Here is a 17,617-nt window from a genome sequence, read left to right on the forward strand (position 1 = left end):
AATGCGTTTTCATTTGTTATTAAAATAGATCTACTGTATTTGAATCTGTACTTTTAAACAGATAGTGGAGTCCCACATCCACAGATTCATATTCAGTAGATCTAGGGTGGGACCCAGAGATCTGTATTTTTTAGTTCTCCAAGCAATTCTCATGTATAGCTTGATTTGGGAATCACTGCACTAAAGCTTTCTTAGATTGGGGAGTAGATTTTAAGTATGCTAAAACACTTGCTGATTCAACTTCATAAATCACTTTTTTCATTTTCCAAGTAAGAGTCATATAGATCTAAGCCACCAGTAAATTCACCATTCTGTCATTTAAATTTATTTCAAACTTACTTAGGCTGTGACGCACCATTTCCTTAGAACTCTTCACTTTCTTTTCACTTTCACTAGTACTTGTTGGTTTAGCTTTGCAGGGCCATATTTTGTAAAGTTTTTTTATTTATTTTTTATTTTTTATGGATTTTTTTATTTTATTTTTTTTTAATTAAAGTTTATTGGGGTGACAATTGTTAGTAAAGTTACATAAAATTCAGGTATTCAATTCTGTATTACATCCTCTATAAATCACGTTGTGCGTTCTCCACCCAGAGTCAGTTCTCCTTCCATCACCATATATTTGATCCCCTTTACCCTCATCTACCACCCCCCTCCCCCTTACCCTCTGGTAACCACTAAACTATTGTCTGTGTCTGTGAGTTTTTGTTTCTCATTTGCTTGTCTTCTTTTGTTTTTGGTTTATATACCACATATCAGTGAAATCATATAGTTCTCTGCTTTTTCTTATTTCGCTTAGCATTATACTCTCAAGATCCATCTATGTTGTCACAAATGGTCCTATTTCATCTTTTCTTACTGCCGAATAGTATCCCACTGTGTATATATACCACAACTTCTTCATCCATTCATCTGTCGAAGGATGTTTTGGTTGTTTCCATGTCTTGGCCTCCGTAAATAAAGCTGCAATGAACATTGGAGCACACGTGTCTTTATGGATAAATGTTTTCAGATTTTTTGGGTAGATACCCAGGAGAGGGATTGCTGGGTCATATGGTAATTCTATGCATAATTTTTTGAGGAACCTCCACACTGCTTTCCATAGTGCATATTTTGTAAAGTTTTTATCACTTCTGACTCACTGCTTACACAATGACAAATAGAAAACAACAGAACCTTGTTAAGATGTCAGTGCTGGGTAGTGAGCTACGCTCTCTCACGAGCTAAGTGATTTATTTGGTCCCAAACATCAGCATTATCAGACCTAAGAGTCAGTCTTCCCCCTGTAAAATCCAAAGTTTCTTTTACTCCATTTTATAAGCCTTCAGGGTCACTAAGATAGTAGAACCATAGATGTCCAAGGCCTATTACAATTCCATATGTCTTCAAATCTTAACAAGCATGCCTCAGATAACATATACTCTGCTTTTGGGTTAGGGTGGTTATTATTGTTTGTTGTTCATTTGTGGGAGATGAGTGGGGAATGGACCAGTTATTAGTCAGGACAGGTTAGTTACTGTAAAATTTTCATTATTTTCAGGATCTCGGCCTTGCTTTCTGCTACCATACTTACTTACCCTTCCAAAAGTAATTGTACTTTGATTAGACCCCTTTGGAATATTTTGCAATTGGCGTGACAGATTAAAATATTTTAGTGTTCTGGTATTGTAATTTATGCTCCCAATATTGGATAATAACATTCTTGTGCCTATTTTATCTTTCTCTAAAATGAGTTTAATTTGTCATCCTTTTTACATAACCTGATAGTGGAAATAAATATAATAAATAGGTATTAATGTCCTTGGAAAAGTAAGTTATAATGTTGTATATGTGTGACCTGGACCAGTGGCTTTATGTAGAAAGTGACTTGAGGCATTACAATAAAGAAAAAGGTACAAGAGCAACTAGATTCTAGGGATTTGATTTTTGTTTTCTTTTTTTAAGATTTTATTGGGGAAGGGGAACAGGACTTTATTGGGGAACAGTGTGTACTTCCAGGCCTTTTTTCCAAGTCAAGTTGTTGTCCTTTCAATCTTAGTTGTGGAGGGTGCCGTTCAGCTTCAAGTTGTTGTCCTTTCAGTCTTAGTTGTGGAGGGCGCAGCTCAGCTCCAGGTCCAGTTGATGTTTTCTAGTTGCAGGGGGCACAGCCCACCATCCCTTGCGGGACTCGAGGAATTGAACTGGCAGCCTTGTGGTTGAGAGCCCCCGCTCCAACCAACTGAGCCATCCGGGAGGCAGCTCAGCTCAAGTTGCCGTGTTCAATCTTAGTTGCAGGGGGCGGAGCCCACCATCCCTTGAGTGACTCGAGGAATTGAACTGGCAACCTTGGTTGAGAGCCCACTGGCCCATGTGGGAATCGAACCGGCAGCCTTCGGAATTAGGAGTATGGAGCTCTAACCGCCTGAGCCACCGGGCCGGCCCCTTCTAGGGATTTCTTGATCTGTGACTCTGCAGACTTCTTGCTGACTGTTTTAAGGGGTATTCTATAAATTGATAATTAGAGACTCCTGTTGATTACACTAGGCCCAGTGTAATCCTTCTTGCTTCACTCAAGACAAAACTGGAAATGCAGTTCGTGCATTGATCATATGTGGATAGTGAGAATAGGAGCCATTTACCATTCGTTGGTCACTGCCCCTTCCCTTGCAGTAGAATGCCTACAGAGAGCCTAGTACCATGGATGGAGCTTCAGCATTTCTCCTTCATTTTCACTCTTGTTACCTCTCTTCAGTGACACCTCTCGAAGTTATCTCTTAACTTCCTGAGGCTCACAAGGAAATCTCTTTACCACCATATGACTGCTTTCTGAAGTAGCATTTGCACTCAGAGCTCCAGGAGCTCAGAAGCTCAGTGATTTCAGCCCTGCTCTGCTCCTGTGGGTTTAACCTGTTCCTCACTTGTAAAAGTAGCCTGGCTTCCACTGTATCAAATTCAGTGCCAGGAGAGTAGTATGAAACAGCTATCTGCATCTTTTAATTTCGACCTAATTCAATACAATACAGGAAAATAGATTTTTTTTTTGCACCTGCTTGGTTGATGAGCATAATGTATCAGTACTTACTGTTCTAGAAACTACTGGTTAGAAATTTCACTTTTGGAACAGATTCTGAAAAATTGCCCGGAAAAGTGATCAAAATCATGAATAGCATAGGGCATCAGCAGGTGAAACTACGGTTGGCATTTTCAGCCTTACTTTTTCAGCACCTTTTTAGGTGTTGACATTCTGTGATCTGATTCTTTAGTCAAATTCTTATTTTTTAACCACAGTAGAGAACACAGAATCAGTTTATAAAGACTTTGGCTTCTTCTCTCCTAGCCTGTAATTTACTACCTGGTGAAATGGTGCTCTCTGCCCTATGAGGATAGTACCTGGGAGCTGAAAGAGGATGTTGACGAGGGCAAGATTCGAGAATTTAAACGCATCCAGTCCAGGCACCCAGAACTCAAAAGGGTGGTAAGTACATTTGTGTTTAGAATATAACATCCATTCCATATAGGCAGTGACTTAATTTTCCCCCTATAGAAGTTTATGTTGTTGTTTTGGCTTTTTGTTATTGAAATTTTCAAACATATACAAAAGTTGAAAAAAATAGTATCATGTACCATCACCCAACTTTAACAATTAATACATGCCATAGCCAATCTTGTTTCATGTGATTTCTCTACCCATTCATTTCCCTGTTTCCCAGATTGTTTTAAAGCAAATCCCAGATTCCTTTGTTTCATCTGTAAATATTTCAGTGTTTATCTCTAAAAATAAATAATACTGTATACACCTGAAAAAATTTAACCATTCCTAGTATCATCAAATTAGCAATCACTGTATATATTTCCCTGATTCTCTTCTAATTTTTGTTAAATTGTTTGAGTGGAATCCTAAATAACGTCCATATATTGCTTTTGATTAATAAGTCTCAAAGCTCTTAATTATAGTTCCCCTTGATTTCCTCTCCCTCCTTTGCCGTTTTCTCTTGAAGAAACCAGGTGGTTTGTCCTCTAGGGTTTTCCATAGTCTGAAGTTTGCCAATTGCATTCCCCTTGGAACTTTTTATCATGTTCTCTGTCGCTTATGTTTCACATAGTGGTTAGATATAGAACAGCACTGTGCATCAGAAGGTTTTAGAGCTGTGCTATCCAACATAGTAGCCACTAGCTACATTTCAAATGCTCAGTAGTTACATGTAGCTAGTGGTAAAACATTTTTTTATCATTGTAGACAGTTCCATTAGATATCAGTATTCTAGAGGCTTGATCAGATGGGGGAGGGAGGCCACTGAATCTACTTCACAGCTGGTTCTACCAGGTTTTCTTCTGTGGTGTTATCAGCCATTTACCACATTGCCTAGATCCATTCTTTAAGAATTTTAAAATGATGATATTTTAATTCTATCATTTCTTCATTTATTAGCCAAGTCTTCTATTAAAAGAAATGTTTTCTTTTTTGGTTACCTGGAGATAGAGATGGCATAGTGAAAAGGATGCTTTGTTCTTTTTCTTCATTTTCTAGTTTTTAAAATAATGAACTAGTTTCCTGGCATCCTCCAAAAGTGACCAGTGGGTTTTTCCTCTTTTTTTTTGCCCTCCACTTTTTAAAAAAGTTTCATTATGAACTCATGAATTTGAATATACTTAGCATGTTTTAATCCAAGCAGTAATGTTTGGGAATTGACTTTCCATTACTAGAATTACCTAGTAAGTTTGTCTAATGTTAATGTCTCCACCTCATTTATTCAAATTTCCTGTTTTTTTAGAATCGTCCACAGGCAAGTGCCTGGAAGAAGTTGGAGCTGTCACATGAGTATAAAAACAGAAACCAGTTACGGGAATATCAGTTAGAAGGGGTCAATTGGCTGCTCTTTAATTGGTATAACAGGTAAAGAAAAGAGTGGTCCCTCAGATGTAGGCTTACTCTGGGATTATTTTCATTTTTCTATTTAAACAGTTTCTTTTTATGTACTTTTTAAAAGATGTTATCTTTTTGACATGCTTTTCATTTTCCATGGTGAATCTGCAGGCAGAACTGCATCCTGGCTGATGAGATGGGATTGGGCAAAACCATTCAGTCCATTGCCTTCTTGCAGGAGGTATATAATGTAGGCATCCATGGCCCCTTCCTGGTCATTGCCCCTTTGTCCACAATTACGAACTGGGAGCGAGAATTCAATACATGGACAGAGATGAATACTATTGTGTATCATGGCAGTCTGGCCAGCCGGCAGATGATTCAGCAATATGAAATGTACTGCAAAGATTCACGGGTGAGTTGTATGTCATGGAATGTTATGGTTTACAGAGAGTGGGCCAAAGTACCTGATATTTTAGAGGCTTCACTCTGAATAAAAGACTCTTACTGAGGCTCTCTGTGATTTAAGGCATTTTTGTCTAGATTGTGCGTGGCAGTTTTTGGTCTATGCTGTTTTGATCCCGTGGACATTTAGATCCAGGGGAAGTTCTGACTTTATTTATGAATACATACATTTTAAATAGAATTTTATCAGAATTGATGAGTTTTCATCAAAGTATTTTCCAGAATGAAATTCATTTAGCCACTTTATTAATTTCTTGACCCATATGGTGGTGAACTTAAGCCATTTCATTTCTTTTTTTAAAGTCTGTTAAAATTTTCATCAAGATCCTTTTTCTGTATAAATTTGAAAAAAAAATTTTTTAATTTATCCATCCTTAACATCAGATTTTATGAACTGTTTTTCAACCATTAGTTTTCTGTGGTTTTTATTTAGACAAAACCAAATTTATTCAAGTTTTGTTATACTACTCTTAATTTTGTTAAGATGTTTCAATTCTTCTGTCCATTTTTAGACAGTAACCAATATTGCTATGTACTCTATTAGTGGTTTTCACTTTTAGTTTTGTCTTGTATGTTTCAGTAATGCCCAACATTTGTGGATTTCAGTGTTAACCAACAGTAGATCTCGGGCTGAGATACATGATCTAGGTATACCGCAGAGTCAGAAATACCCAGATTCATTCAGTGAAGTCTGTCACTTTCCCAAGAAACTGAATATGTTGAGGAGGCAATGTGTCTCACACTGAGTGATTTGGCACTGTTTATCAGAAAGATAAACAGCAGTGGAGGAGGGTGGTGGTGCAGTTTGTGTTTCCCATTAAGCCTGTCTGAATATAGAAAAGAAAATGTGTAATTCAGAAGAGCTCCTCCCTTAGGTACATTTTAGTCTTTTCCTGACTTACTGCCTTCATGCTTAGGGGCGTCTCATCCCAGGTGCATACAAGTTTGATGCCCTGATCACTACTTTTGAGATGATTTTATCAGACTGTCCTGAGCTTCGTGAGATTGAATGGCGTTGTGTCATCATTGATGAGGCCCATCGACTAAAGAACCGTAACTGCAAGTTGCTCGATAGTCTCAAACACATGGACCTGGTGAGTTCCTCACACTCACTTGTGGGCAGAGGACCTGAAATTAAAATAACCCACATTCCCTGGAGAATTAATATAACCCTAATTTAGCAGAAAAGAAAAAAGAATGAAAATCTATGTATTGGGTAGTAGGTATGGCTTACAGTAATGGTAATCTAAAAGTCAAAAATGTCATATAAATTTTAGAATTGGAAGGCAACTGTAGGTTAGTGGTTCTCAACCAGGTGGAGAGGTTGGCTACTATATTAGTTACCTAATGCTGCATAACAAACTACCCTAAAACTTGGTGACTTAGAACAACAACCATATTTTTCATGGTTCTCTAGCTCAGCAACTTGGGCTGGGCTCAGCTAGGCCATTCTTTTGGTGGTCTTGCCTGAAGTCAGTGATGTAGCTGCAGCTAGCAATTGGTGCTAGTTGTTGGCTGGGGTGCCTGGGTCATCTTCCGTATGGCCTGTCATCCTCCAGTATACTAGACTTTTCTGTGAATGGTGGAGTTAGGGCAGTGATCCAAGAGGACAAAGGCAGAAGCTGCAAGGACTTTGAGATATAGGCTCTGAAACTCACACAGTGTCGCTTCTGGTACATTGTGTTTGTCAGAGCAAGTCACAAGGCAAGCCCAGATTCAAGGGGTGAACCTTGACAGGAGGAACTACAAAGAATTTATGGCCATATTTAAGCCAGCACAGGTGCATTCCATAGAGGGGGACCTATTAGGATATCCTTGGGGAGTTGAGTGTGGAGAGGCATATGTAATTGAAAAAAAAACATTCTGAATATTTCTTTGTTTGTTTATAATAAAGTTAATTCAATATGTTAAATAACATCAAGGGTTTTCTTGAATGTTTTGTGTTTATCAAAAGAGGAAACAGGTGAAACAAAAGTTAAGACACTAATCCGGTCCATTCCCATAATTTTAGAGATAAAGAAAAGAAAGCTAAACTTACACATTTGATAGAGAACCCCAGAAGCCCTTTGTGTTTTTCAGTTTTCTCATTCTATTTTCTCCATTTCTAGGAACACAAAGTGCTACTCACAGGAACACCATTGCAAAATACTGTGGAGGAGCTGTTTAGCTTGCTTCATTTCTTGGAACCGTCACAGTTTCCATCAGAATCAGAGTTCCTCAAAGACTTTGGTGATCTCAAGACAGAGGAACAGGTAGGAAGTCTGTATCTGATGAGGTACTAAATCCAGACAAAAAAGGTCAAGTTTATACTAGACAGACATCTATTGCCATAGGCATCAGGGGTCTTTCTGAACACCTTATAACCTTGTGCCTACATCATTTATGACATTGTCCAAAATCTGTATCTTTCAGATACTGGAAAACTCTCATTGTATTTCTCCATGTTTGCACCTAACGTGGAATATTTGTCCTCACGTTGATTTCTTTTCTCTCTGTATCAGGTTCAAAAGCTACAGGCCATTCTCAAGCCAATGATGCTGAGAAGACTCAAAGAGGATGTTGAAAAAAACCTGGCACCCAAACAGGAAACTATTATTGAAGTAGAGCTGACCAACATCCAGAAGAAATACTACCGGGCTATTCTGGAGAAGAATTTCTCCTTTCTTTCCAAAGGGGCAGGTCATACTAACATGCCTAATCTACTCAACACAATGATGGAACTGCGCAAATGCTGCAACCACCCATATCTCATCAATGGTGAGGGAATTTCTGGAAAGTACCTGCCATTTCTGTGTTACCTGTTTATTCTAAATGATATTCCTCAGGAACAATGGATGCATTTACTGATCCAGCCTAATTTGGGAGTGGAGGGTGGTTCTCCTTTTGAAACAATTCTTATGTGGCATGTCTTTCTCTAGTTCTTTTTACCCCCTTGATCCTGTATAATCTACAAAATTAAATAGGATTTGCTGTTTAGAATTTTATGAATAACAACTCAAGTCATTCTGTACTCTGGATAAATGTTCATCCTCACTGGTACTCCATTTTGCTGTTTTTGCTTTGGATGACAGGAGGGTGATTATAGTGGTTTGTATGTCTTTATCCACATATTTACATATTTTTAACTCAATTACAATCTTAAGCCTTACTTACTTGGAATGTTTGGTATAACACAATTGAAGATGAATTAGGATTTGGAGGTGCTGAAATTCTCTGTGTGATAAGTTGACCTTAAGTCAGATTACTCTTTTTTTCTTTGCTTCCTTATCTCAGTTAAACAAAGTATAGCCTCAGTATGTTTTTCAAGATCTCACCATCAAGTTTGATTTTTCTTTTGTCAGGTGCAGAAGAAAAAATCCTAACAGAATTTCGAGAAGCTTGCCACATTATACCTCATGACTTCCACTTGCAGGCCATGGTTCGTTCAGCTGGCAAACTGGTTCTTATTGACAAGTTACTTCCCAAACTTAAAGCTGGTGGCCATAAGGTTCTGATCTTCTCCCAGATGGTACGCTGCCTAGATATCCTAGAGGATTATCTAATCCAGAGAAGGTGAGAAAAGAGTAATCCTTTGCCTCATATCTACTGGATCCTTATAAAGCTGCAAAGCGTAAGAGGTCCTGGGTTTAATTGAAGTTGATTAGGACTAGAATAAGAGAAGTATTTAAGACTCATTCTCAGCTTTCTGATAAGGTTTTTTGTCAACTAGAGAGATGGCGGTACTGGTATTGACCTTAGTCTAATTTTTTGGTCTCTCTTTCTGCTTGGCTGATGAACTTCTTTTTCCTGTGCCTCCTATGCAGGTACTTATATGAGCGTATTGATGGGCGCGTTAGAGGTAACCTTCGACAGGCTGCTATTGACCGCTTCAGCAAGCCTGACTCAGATCGCTTTGTCTTCCTGCTCTGCACCCGGGCTGGTGGACTTGGTATTAATCTCACAGCGGCTGATACCTGCATCATCTTTGATTCAGACTGGAATCCACAAAATGACCTGCAGGTAAAAGAAATCATTGTCTTAGGGACTAACTACCTGACCTGGGAGGTTTTCAGCAGGCTCAGGATCTCTCAGAAATACTTGTCCTTCAGAGAGTACGGAATTGATTACTTAGTTAGGGGTGGCAGTGTAGATCAGAAGTCAGCAAACTCTTTTTGGAAAGGACCAGATAGTAAATGTTTTAGGTTTTGTGGACTGTACAGGCTATTGTAACTACTCATCTCTGTTCCTGTAACATAAAAGCAGCCATGGATGATATGTAAATGGCTGGATGAGGCTATGTTCCAGGAAAACTACTTACAGAAACAGGTGGCCCTGCAGACCGTGTTTGCTAACCCTTGCTCTACATGATGGGGCAATAATTTCTTCTTGAAATTGACTTTTGTTTTTGAATTGATCTCATGGCTGCTTTATGGATGTGAATTGGTATTTTGAACCCACCCCCCAATTTTATGTTATCTTTGCCCTTCCCTTCCAATGTTTGTTTTTAACCAGGCCCAGGCACGGTGCCATCGAATTGGGCAGAGCAAAGCTGTGAAGGTGTACCGTCTCATCACACGGAATTCTTATGAGAGAGAGATGTTTGATAAGGCTAGTCTCAAGCTGGGATTGGATAAGGCTGTGCTTCAGTCCATGAGTGGTCGGGATGGCAACATTACTGGAGTGAGTCTTCTGTCTGTAGATAACGTTTGTAGCCGGTCTTATTGATGAGGGAAACTAAAGCTATTTGTGCACGGGAATCTGACCACTTGGTTTGGATTCTCAATTTTTATTTCTTAAAATATAATAAACTAAAAATATTATGATGTGGTTAGCTAATACTCTGTTGGTAGTCTTTTCATCTCTCTATTGGATTTTTTTAGATCCAACAATTCTCCAAGAAGGAGATTGAAGATCTCTTACGAAAAGGAGCATATGCAGCCATAATGGAGGAAGATGACGAGGGCTCCAAGTTTTGTGAAGAGGACATTGACCAGATCTTGTTAAGACGAACCACAACCATCACCATTGAGTCTGAAGGAAAGGGTTCTACCTTTGCCAAGGTATATTCTATCTGTGCCAGAAGCTAGAGAAGCAGAGATAGGGACAGAAATCTCTAGAATGTTGTTACTGGTTTACATTGCTCAAAAGAGTGTTGTAGTCAACTTTACTCTGTTCCTTTGTTACTCACTAGGCAAGCTTTGTTGCTTCTGAAAATAGGACAGATATTTCTCTGGACGACCCCAACTTTTGGCAAAAGTGGGCCAAAAAGGCTGACCTGGACATGGATCTACTCAACAGCAAGGTGAGCTTTCTTTTCCTCTAGGGAGGAAATATTGCAGAAGACACAGTACTTTCAGGAGTCTTTATAGGTGCTCTGATTCTAGATGCTGACCTTGGTTTATGACGGTTTCTTATATACAAGGGCCGTTGTAAAATCTTTCTACATAGTAGGACCCCAGAAAACTACTTAGATCTATCTGCTGCTTAATTTTGCTTCCTGAATTCCTGTAGATTATTTTGAATGTCCTAAACAATCTTTCAGTGTGTACAAATGTTACATCCAAGCTATTTCAATCCATGATTGTTTTCATTCCTTTCCCATGATGATGTCATGAAGAGAGTTACTTCTCCTTCTGTTCTTTGCATAGAATAACTTGGTGATTGACACACCTAGAGTACGAAAACAGACCCGCCACTTTAGCACTCTGAAAGATGACGACCTGGTGGAATTCTCTGATTTGGAAAGTGAAGATGATGAGCGGCCACGCTCTCGCCGACATGACCGTCATCATACCTATGGGCGCACTGACTGCTTTCGGGTGGAAAAGCACCTATTGGTCTATGGGTAAGAACCCATTTTGCCATCAGAGGTGGTGCATCTCCATCCTGATAGATAACCCTGTTTGTCTTTCAAATTAAGAGATTTCAAAGACGGGATGGATAATGGGAAAAACTTGGTTCTATTTATTCTGTTACCATGTCCCAAGATTTTTTTGTCTCCCATCTTTTGGGAGATGTGATTCTGGGGAACTGGGGAATATCATTGAATTAGAGTCCCCAGGAAAATGTTAATGTAATTTCCTCTTCTGTTTTTCTAGTTGGGGACGGTGGCGAGATATCTTGTCTCATGGACGCTTCAAGCGACGTATGACTGAACGAGATGTGGAAACAATTTGCCGGGCCATCCTCGTGTACTGTCTTCTGCACTATCGTGGGGATGAAAATATCAAAGGCTTCATTTGGGACTTGATTAGTCCTGCTGAAAATGGCAAGACAAAAGAATTGCAGAATCATTCAGGTAATTACCAACTCTTTACTTTTCCTCTTTCTATGGGTTATCTAATCCTTTTCAGGTCCAAGGGGTTTTCTCAATCCAAGTCTTCAATGTGTCCCCTTTCCCAGGCCTATCTATCCCTGTGCCCCGTGGACGCAAGGGGAAAAAGGTTAAGTCACAAAGCACTTTTGATATCCATAAGGCAGATTGGATCCGGAAATATAACCCTGATACTCTGTTCCAAGATGAAAGTTATAAGAAGCACTTGAAGCATCAGTGTAACAAGTAAGGATAGAATTTAGCAAAGACTAAACCATTTTCCACCTCAGACTTTCTACACTATTACTGAGCCAGCTCTTCTCTCCCTTCTAGGGTGCTGTTGCGGGTACGAATGCTGTATTATCTGAGACAGGAGGTGATTGGAGACCAGGCAGAGAAGGTGTTAGGGGGTGCCATTGCCAGGTAAAGTTATGCTATATTTTTCTTCGTGCCCTGCCTTATTCAAGAAAAACTTGGTTTACTTATTTCACTTTATACTATCTTTGGGATACCTAATAATTAAAATCTGTGTATTAGGTCTTTAATCCTATACTTGATACCAGTGGAAGGACATAGGCAGCTGCATGAGCAATTAAATTAATGTATAAAAGAAGATGCCTGTAGTCTTTCCAAGGATTATCATTTTAATTACCTGAATTGCTGTGCTGACTTTGCCCTCTAATGCCTATAGTGAGATTGACATATGGTTCCCAGTGGTGGATCAGCTGGAGGTTCCAACAACTTGGTGGGACAGTGAGGCTGACAAGTCCCTGCTCATTGGCGTCTTTAAGCATGGTAGGTACCTCTTAATCTGTTCCTTTCCTGTTGTAGATTAATCTCCACAGATGGAAAATTTAGCATGCTAATGACCAGTAACTGAGTTCTGTGATTGATCTTCAATAAACTTATGTTTGAATGGGAAACTAGTTCTTAAATATGCAGAGCAGAGCAATTCATCCCTATATGTAGATGTTCAAGAAAGACCAGATGGATAGTTAAATCCCAAGGTTCGGAGTCTCCCATCTGTTCTCTAATAACTGTTACCAATCTGTATGTCATGGCATCTAAGTTAAGATTCCACAAATTAGGGAGGTAATATATGCTTACTCTCATGAACCGTGCTTGATTTGTATGACTTTCCTGTGGCTTGCTGAAAGTGTTCTACTTGTATAACATCCCATTTTTCTAAATATTCAACAGTCACTGTTGTACGTGTGAACAAGTGTTTAAGTGAAACAAAAGATAGACTACAAAAAGGGAGAATACTCCCTTTTCAGTCTTCCCTAATAACAAATCCCAGGCATTAAAAACAGTGAGCATTAAAATACAGGCCACTGATTTAGTGAATTGGGACATCATTTATTTTTAAAAAATACTTCCCTGTTTTCTTCTATAAAATTAAAGTAATCACACTGATCCACATGTTTTTGAGAAGGTTAATGGGCTAAGAAAAATCCTAAGCATTTGTAGTCTTAGATTTACATGTGTGACAACAGAGGTTTAGAAGAGTCCAAACATCCTGAAGTGTTCGTTTGTTCATTCATTCATGCGTTCATTCATTCACCGTTAATCAAAAATTCAGAGTGTCTATTTGCAGGTACAAGTTTTTTATCCTTCCTTTGAAAATGTGTGACCTATCCTAAATTATTTCACTGTTTTAGTTTCCCCATCTATGTAGAAAGATTACCAGTTAAATGGCTATGTAAACCAATTACCATTCTATATAAATTGATTAAATTCCTATCTTCAATAACTAATGTTAAAGCTCTTTAGGACGCTAAATTGCTATAGAAATGTTAAATATAGTCATATAACCCAGCAGCTGTCCAAATTAACATTTAAATTATAATTTGCATTGTGAGCAAAATTGCCCATATACTCTAATTATTCCAGCAGCGTATGAAATAAGCATAAAGGCAAAATGAATCCATAATTCTTTTCACTTTATGGCTTTTTCTTCTAGGCTATGAAAAATATAATACTATGAGGGCAGACCCAGCCTTATGCTTCCTGGAAAAGGCTGGCCGACCAGATGACAAAGCTATTGCAGCAGAACATCGAGTGCTGGATAATTTCTCCGATATAGTAGAAGGGTAAGCATTGGTGTTTAGTTCTCTTAAAGCTCTGAGTCTGCCCTATGAAGGCTATGGTTGCTTGTTCTAAGAGATAACACTAGTCTTGACTGAGCCTATTGGGATTCTTAATGGTGGTTATACTCATGAATGATAAATTCTTAACAAAGAGTGGGACCAGTTGAAAGGACTCCGTAAACTGGCCTAAAACCATAGATTGCCATAAGATGCAAATAAGGGTGAAAATTAATGTTACTCCCAAATAGTTTGTTTGATGTTCTATTCAGTTTTTCTTTGCAGTACTTCTCTGTGCAGCTACAGTAGCTGAAAGGATACTGGTCCTCTTGAAAGATAATAACCATGTAGCTCTCCCATGCCACTTATGTGGTAGAGCCTCAGGAAACTTTAGCTCTGGTTTATCATCTCCCGACGGTGGCTGGCCCATAAAGACATTCACTCTGCCTGGATACATGCCTCGATGATGAGTTGCCATGCTAATACTGAGCCACCAAGTAGGGCAGTGTTGCCCTGCTTTGGGTGCCAGTGAGTTTAACAAAACTTCTCATGTGGAGACCTGAGGGGCATGTGAAAGAGTTCGCTTAGTTCATGAATACCCACCTACTCTTTCATGATTGAGAGGTTTCTCTTTGATGATCACAACTTGATGATCACAACCTCAGTTTGCTTAATAAAGGACCCTCAGAGGAAATGGGGTCATTTATTCATTGCAAATCATTTATTATGTCACCCTTCTGCTCAACAGAGTAAAGTAGTAAAAATAAGCAAGTATGGACCATTCAAATGAAATAAAAAGTAAATAGTAGGGCAGGTAGGGGAGAATGGGTTAAATAATAAAAAGGGCTATCAAGAAAAAGGAAGTGTACTGGTCAGTGTTTCATTTCAAATTAAAACAATTTAGAGTGGCACTTTATCATTTTCTCTCAGTTATTTGTTGTGTTGGATGCTGTACCTAACTTACCAAAACTTAGCACTTGGCCTACCATTCCTTCCAGCATGAAAGAAAAGACTGTTCCATGCTGGCTTGTATGTTTGGCCTGGTCTTCATCCTAGGTTCCTCTTAGTGAAAGATTATATTGTTAACATTTTCTCATGTCTCTGGATAATTTCAGGGTTGACTTTGATAAGGATTGTGAAGATCCTGAATATAAACCACTCCAGGGCCCCCCAAAAGACCAAGATGATGAGGTGAGGAATCCTCATTTAAGTCTATTTTCTCTAAGTATTCTCCCAGTCCCCGAATCTTGAAGTATATGGATTAATTTATAAAACAAAATGGAAAGTAATTACTATTTAAGAATATGAAGTATTAGTGGCAAGGATTGTAACACCACCTGGGGAAATCAGGGATGGCTCTGTGGAGGCAGGACCCAAGCTGGATACTGAAGTATATTATTTAACTATTAAATTCCTAAGTCCTCTTTTCAAGCCATTAATAAGAATTGATATTTCAGGTTCTGCTTTCTTACTGTTTTAGTTGGTTGCTTCCGATATTTTTGTGAGGGTTCCTTCATTAGAAATTTTTCTTAATCCCTTGGTGCCATAGACGGACATACACGAGAAAGTGATTTCAGAATACCAACATCCCCCCCCTCCCTCCCCCCTCCATCCTGTGTGGGGTGGCTTTCCTTTTCTAGGGTGATCCCTTGATGATGATGGATGAGGAGATCTCAGTGATTGATGGAGATGAAGGTAAATTTCTAGGTCAAATAGTACAATTTGTCGGGGGGTGGGGGGAGTAGGGTTGGGGAATTATTGACTGAATTCTACCCTCTCCTGGGATTTCTAAGAGCTTTGCCTTTGGGTAGTTTGAAATACAGTATTAGCTCTACTACCTTTCCTGTACTTTCGTTCATTCTACTTTGCTTCTCACAGCCCAGGTGACCCAACAGCCAGGCCATCTATTCTGGCCTCCAGGCTCTGCTCTGACAGCTAGGCTTCGGCGCCTAGTAACAGCCTATCAGCGCAGCTACAAGAGAGAACAGATGAAGATAGAGGCTGCAGAACGTGGGGACCGGAGACGGCGGCGTTGTGAGGCAGCCTTCAAGTTAAAAGAAATTGCACGGCGGGAGAAACAGCAACGGTAAAATAAGGCTGGGAATTAGGGCTGAGCTATATGCTAGTCTTCAGCCATAGGCCGCCCTATATTGAAAAGCATCTTAGAAAGAATTGATTTTGGAATTCCCTGCAGCGGGACCATCTTTTTTTTGCCTTTAATTGTTACACCTCTATGATGTAAGCCTCACATGTGTGCATAATCAACTAAGGAAAGTCTCCTGTGTAAAGTAACCATTCTCATTGAGTTATTTGCATCATTTTTCCCCTTAGCTTGCTAATTCTTAAATTCTTACGTTACAGAGTATGTCTTACTACCTCTTCTACTGTTATCTGCACCTTCTTTTTGCCCCTACTTTCAATATTTGTGTATTCAGATATTCTAAGCCACACTCAGAACTAACCAGTTTCCCTGTGTTCTGATCACTGTGCCTGATTCCCCTTCCTTTTGTAGATGGACAAGGCGTGAACAAACTGATTTCTATCGAGTAGTGTCTACCTTTGGTGTGGAGTATGACCCTGACACCATGCAGTTCCATTGGGATCGCTTCCGCACTTTTGCCCGACTGGACAAAAAAACAGACGAAAGCCTTACCAAGTATTTCCATGGGTTTGTGGCCATGTGTCGGCAAGTGTGCCGCCTTCCCCCAGCAGCTGGAGATGGTAAGTGAGACTGGAGATTCTTGGATGAGTGGGGATGGATGGTGACAGAGCTCACTCTTGGTTCATTTCTCCTTCCACCCCTGTCTCTTGCAGAGCCCCCGGACCCTAATCTTTTCATTGAGCCCATCACTGAGGAGAGGGCCTCACGGACTCTCTATCGTATCGAATTGCTTCGACGCTTACGGGAACAAGTTTTATGCCACCCTCTTTTGGAAGATCGGCTGGCATTATGTCAGCCTCCAGGTCCCGAACTGCCCAAATGGTGGGAGCCCGTTCGGCATGATGGGGAGCTTCTACGAGGGGCAGCCCGCCACGGGGTGAGCCAAACAGACTGCAACATCATGCAGGACCCAGACTTCTCTTTTTTGGCTGCCCGTATGAATTTTATGCAGAACCATCAGTCAGGAGCATCAGCTCCATCCCTGTCACGCTGCTCTACCCCACTGCTGCACCAGCAGTATACCTCGCGCACCGCCTCACCGCTGCCCCTGCGCCCAGAAGCTTCTGTTGAAAAGCCACCTGAGGAGACAGCTACCCAGGTCCCCAGTCTGGAGAGTCTGACTTTAAAGCTAGAGCATGAGGTGGTGGCCAGGAGCCGACCAACCCCACCAGACTATGAGATTCGAGTAGCCCCCTCTGATACCACCCCACTGGTGTCTCGGAGTGTCCCACCAGTCAAACTAGAAGATGAGGATGAGTCGGACTCTGAGCTGGACTTGAGCAAGCTGTCACCTTCATCCTCTTCTTCCTCCTCCTCATCCAGCTCCAGCTCCAGCACTGAGGAGAGTGAGGATGAAAAGGAAGAGAAGCTAAGTGAGTGCATGTGACAGGCTGTTGGCCTTCTTCCCTATTTGCCTCTTCTGCTCTTTCCCATCTTTTCTAAATGCATCCTCTGAGAGAGATTCGGATTTTGGTTTGATAGACTATCAAAACAGATACATTATTTTTGGGGTCTTTATTTAAAGCCCATATAACACCATTGCTATATAATTTTATTATTTCATCTTTGCTCATACATTCTGTATGATCTCTAGCTGCTGACCGGTCCCACTCAAAGCTCTATGATGAAGAGAGTCTCCTATCCCTTACTATGTCCCAAGATGGATTCCCAAATGAAGATGGAGAACAAATGACCCCTGAGCTGCTGCTGCTACAAGAAAGACAAAGAGCCTCTGAGTGGCCCAAGGTAACAGCCTCATTCTTGGACAT

General features: G+C 40.1%; 1 protein-coding gene and 1 non-coding gene across 8 annotated transcripts in view; both read left to right on the forward strand.

Moving 5' to 3' along the window:
• The window catches only part of CHD8 (chromodomain helicase DNA binding protein 8), a 57,995-nt gene that overhangs the window by 34,897 nt on the left and 5,481 nt on the right, over positions 1-17,617 (forward strand). For 5 of the 7 annotated variants that reach the window (XM_019713558.3, XM_019713557.3, XM_019713553.3 and 2 more), the window contains exons 11-33: positions 3,317-3,454; positions 4,752-4,873; positions 5,015-5,258; positions 6,226-6,402; positions 7,417-7,560; positions 7,810-8,065; positions 8,650-8,860; positions 9,112-9,307; positions 9,800-9,967; positions 10,168-10,347; positions 10,479-10,589; positions 10,936-11,132; positions 11,386-11,585; positions 11,666-11,846; positions 11,934-12,023; positions 12,292-12,395; positions 13,564-13,693; positions 14,803-14,878; positions 15,328-15,382; positions 15,566-15,773; positions 16,200-16,408; positions 16,502-17,221; positions 17,443-17,594. In XM_019713558.3, coding sequence (XP_019569117.1) covers positions 3,317-3,454; positions 4,752-4,873; positions 5,015-5,258; positions 6,226-6,402; positions 7,417-7,560; positions 7,810-8,065; positions 8,650-8,860; positions 9,112-9,307; positions 9,800-9,967; positions 10,168-10,347; positions 10,479-10,589; positions 10,936-11,132; positions 11,386-11,585; positions 11,666-11,846; positions 11,934-12,023; positions 12,292-12,395; positions 13,564-13,693; positions 14,803-14,878; positions 15,328-15,382; positions 15,566-15,773; positions 16,200-16,408; positions 16,502-17,221; positions 17,443-17,594 — 4,269 coding nt within the window. The remainder of the gene's footprint in view (positions 1-3,316; positions 3,455-4,751; positions 4,874-5,014; positions 5,259-6,225; positions 6,403-7,416; positions 7,561-7,809; positions 8,066-8,649; positions 8,861-9,111; positions 9,308-9,799; positions 9,968-10,167; positions 10,348-10,478; positions 10,590-10,935; positions 11,133-11,385; positions 11,586-11,665; positions 11,847-11,933; positions 12,024-12,291; positions 12,396-13,563; positions 13,694-14,802; positions 14,879-15,327; positions 15,383-15,565; positions 15,774-16,199; positions 16,409-16,501; positions 17,222-17,442; positions 17,595-17,617) is intronic. The other 2 variants (XM_019713556.3, XM_074328019.2) reach the window with 1 other exon arrangement.
• On the forward strand, positions 14,146-14,255 carry LOC141570913 (small nucleolar RNA U6-53/MBII-28). Its single transcript, XR_012495355.1, has one exon. It is a non-coding gene; the product is annotated as a small nucleolar RNA U6-53/MBII-28 (small nucleolar RNA).

The sequence above is a fragment of the Rhinolophus sinicus genome, chromosome 3, assembly GCF_057876585.1.
Source record: "Rhinolophus sinicus isolate RSI-liver-muscle chromosome 3, RSI-T2T, whole genome shotgun sequence".
In the NCBI taxonomy this organism is placed as follows: Eukaryota; Metazoa; Chordata; class Mammalia; order Chiroptera; family Rhinolophidae; genus Rhinolophus; species Rhinolophus sinicus.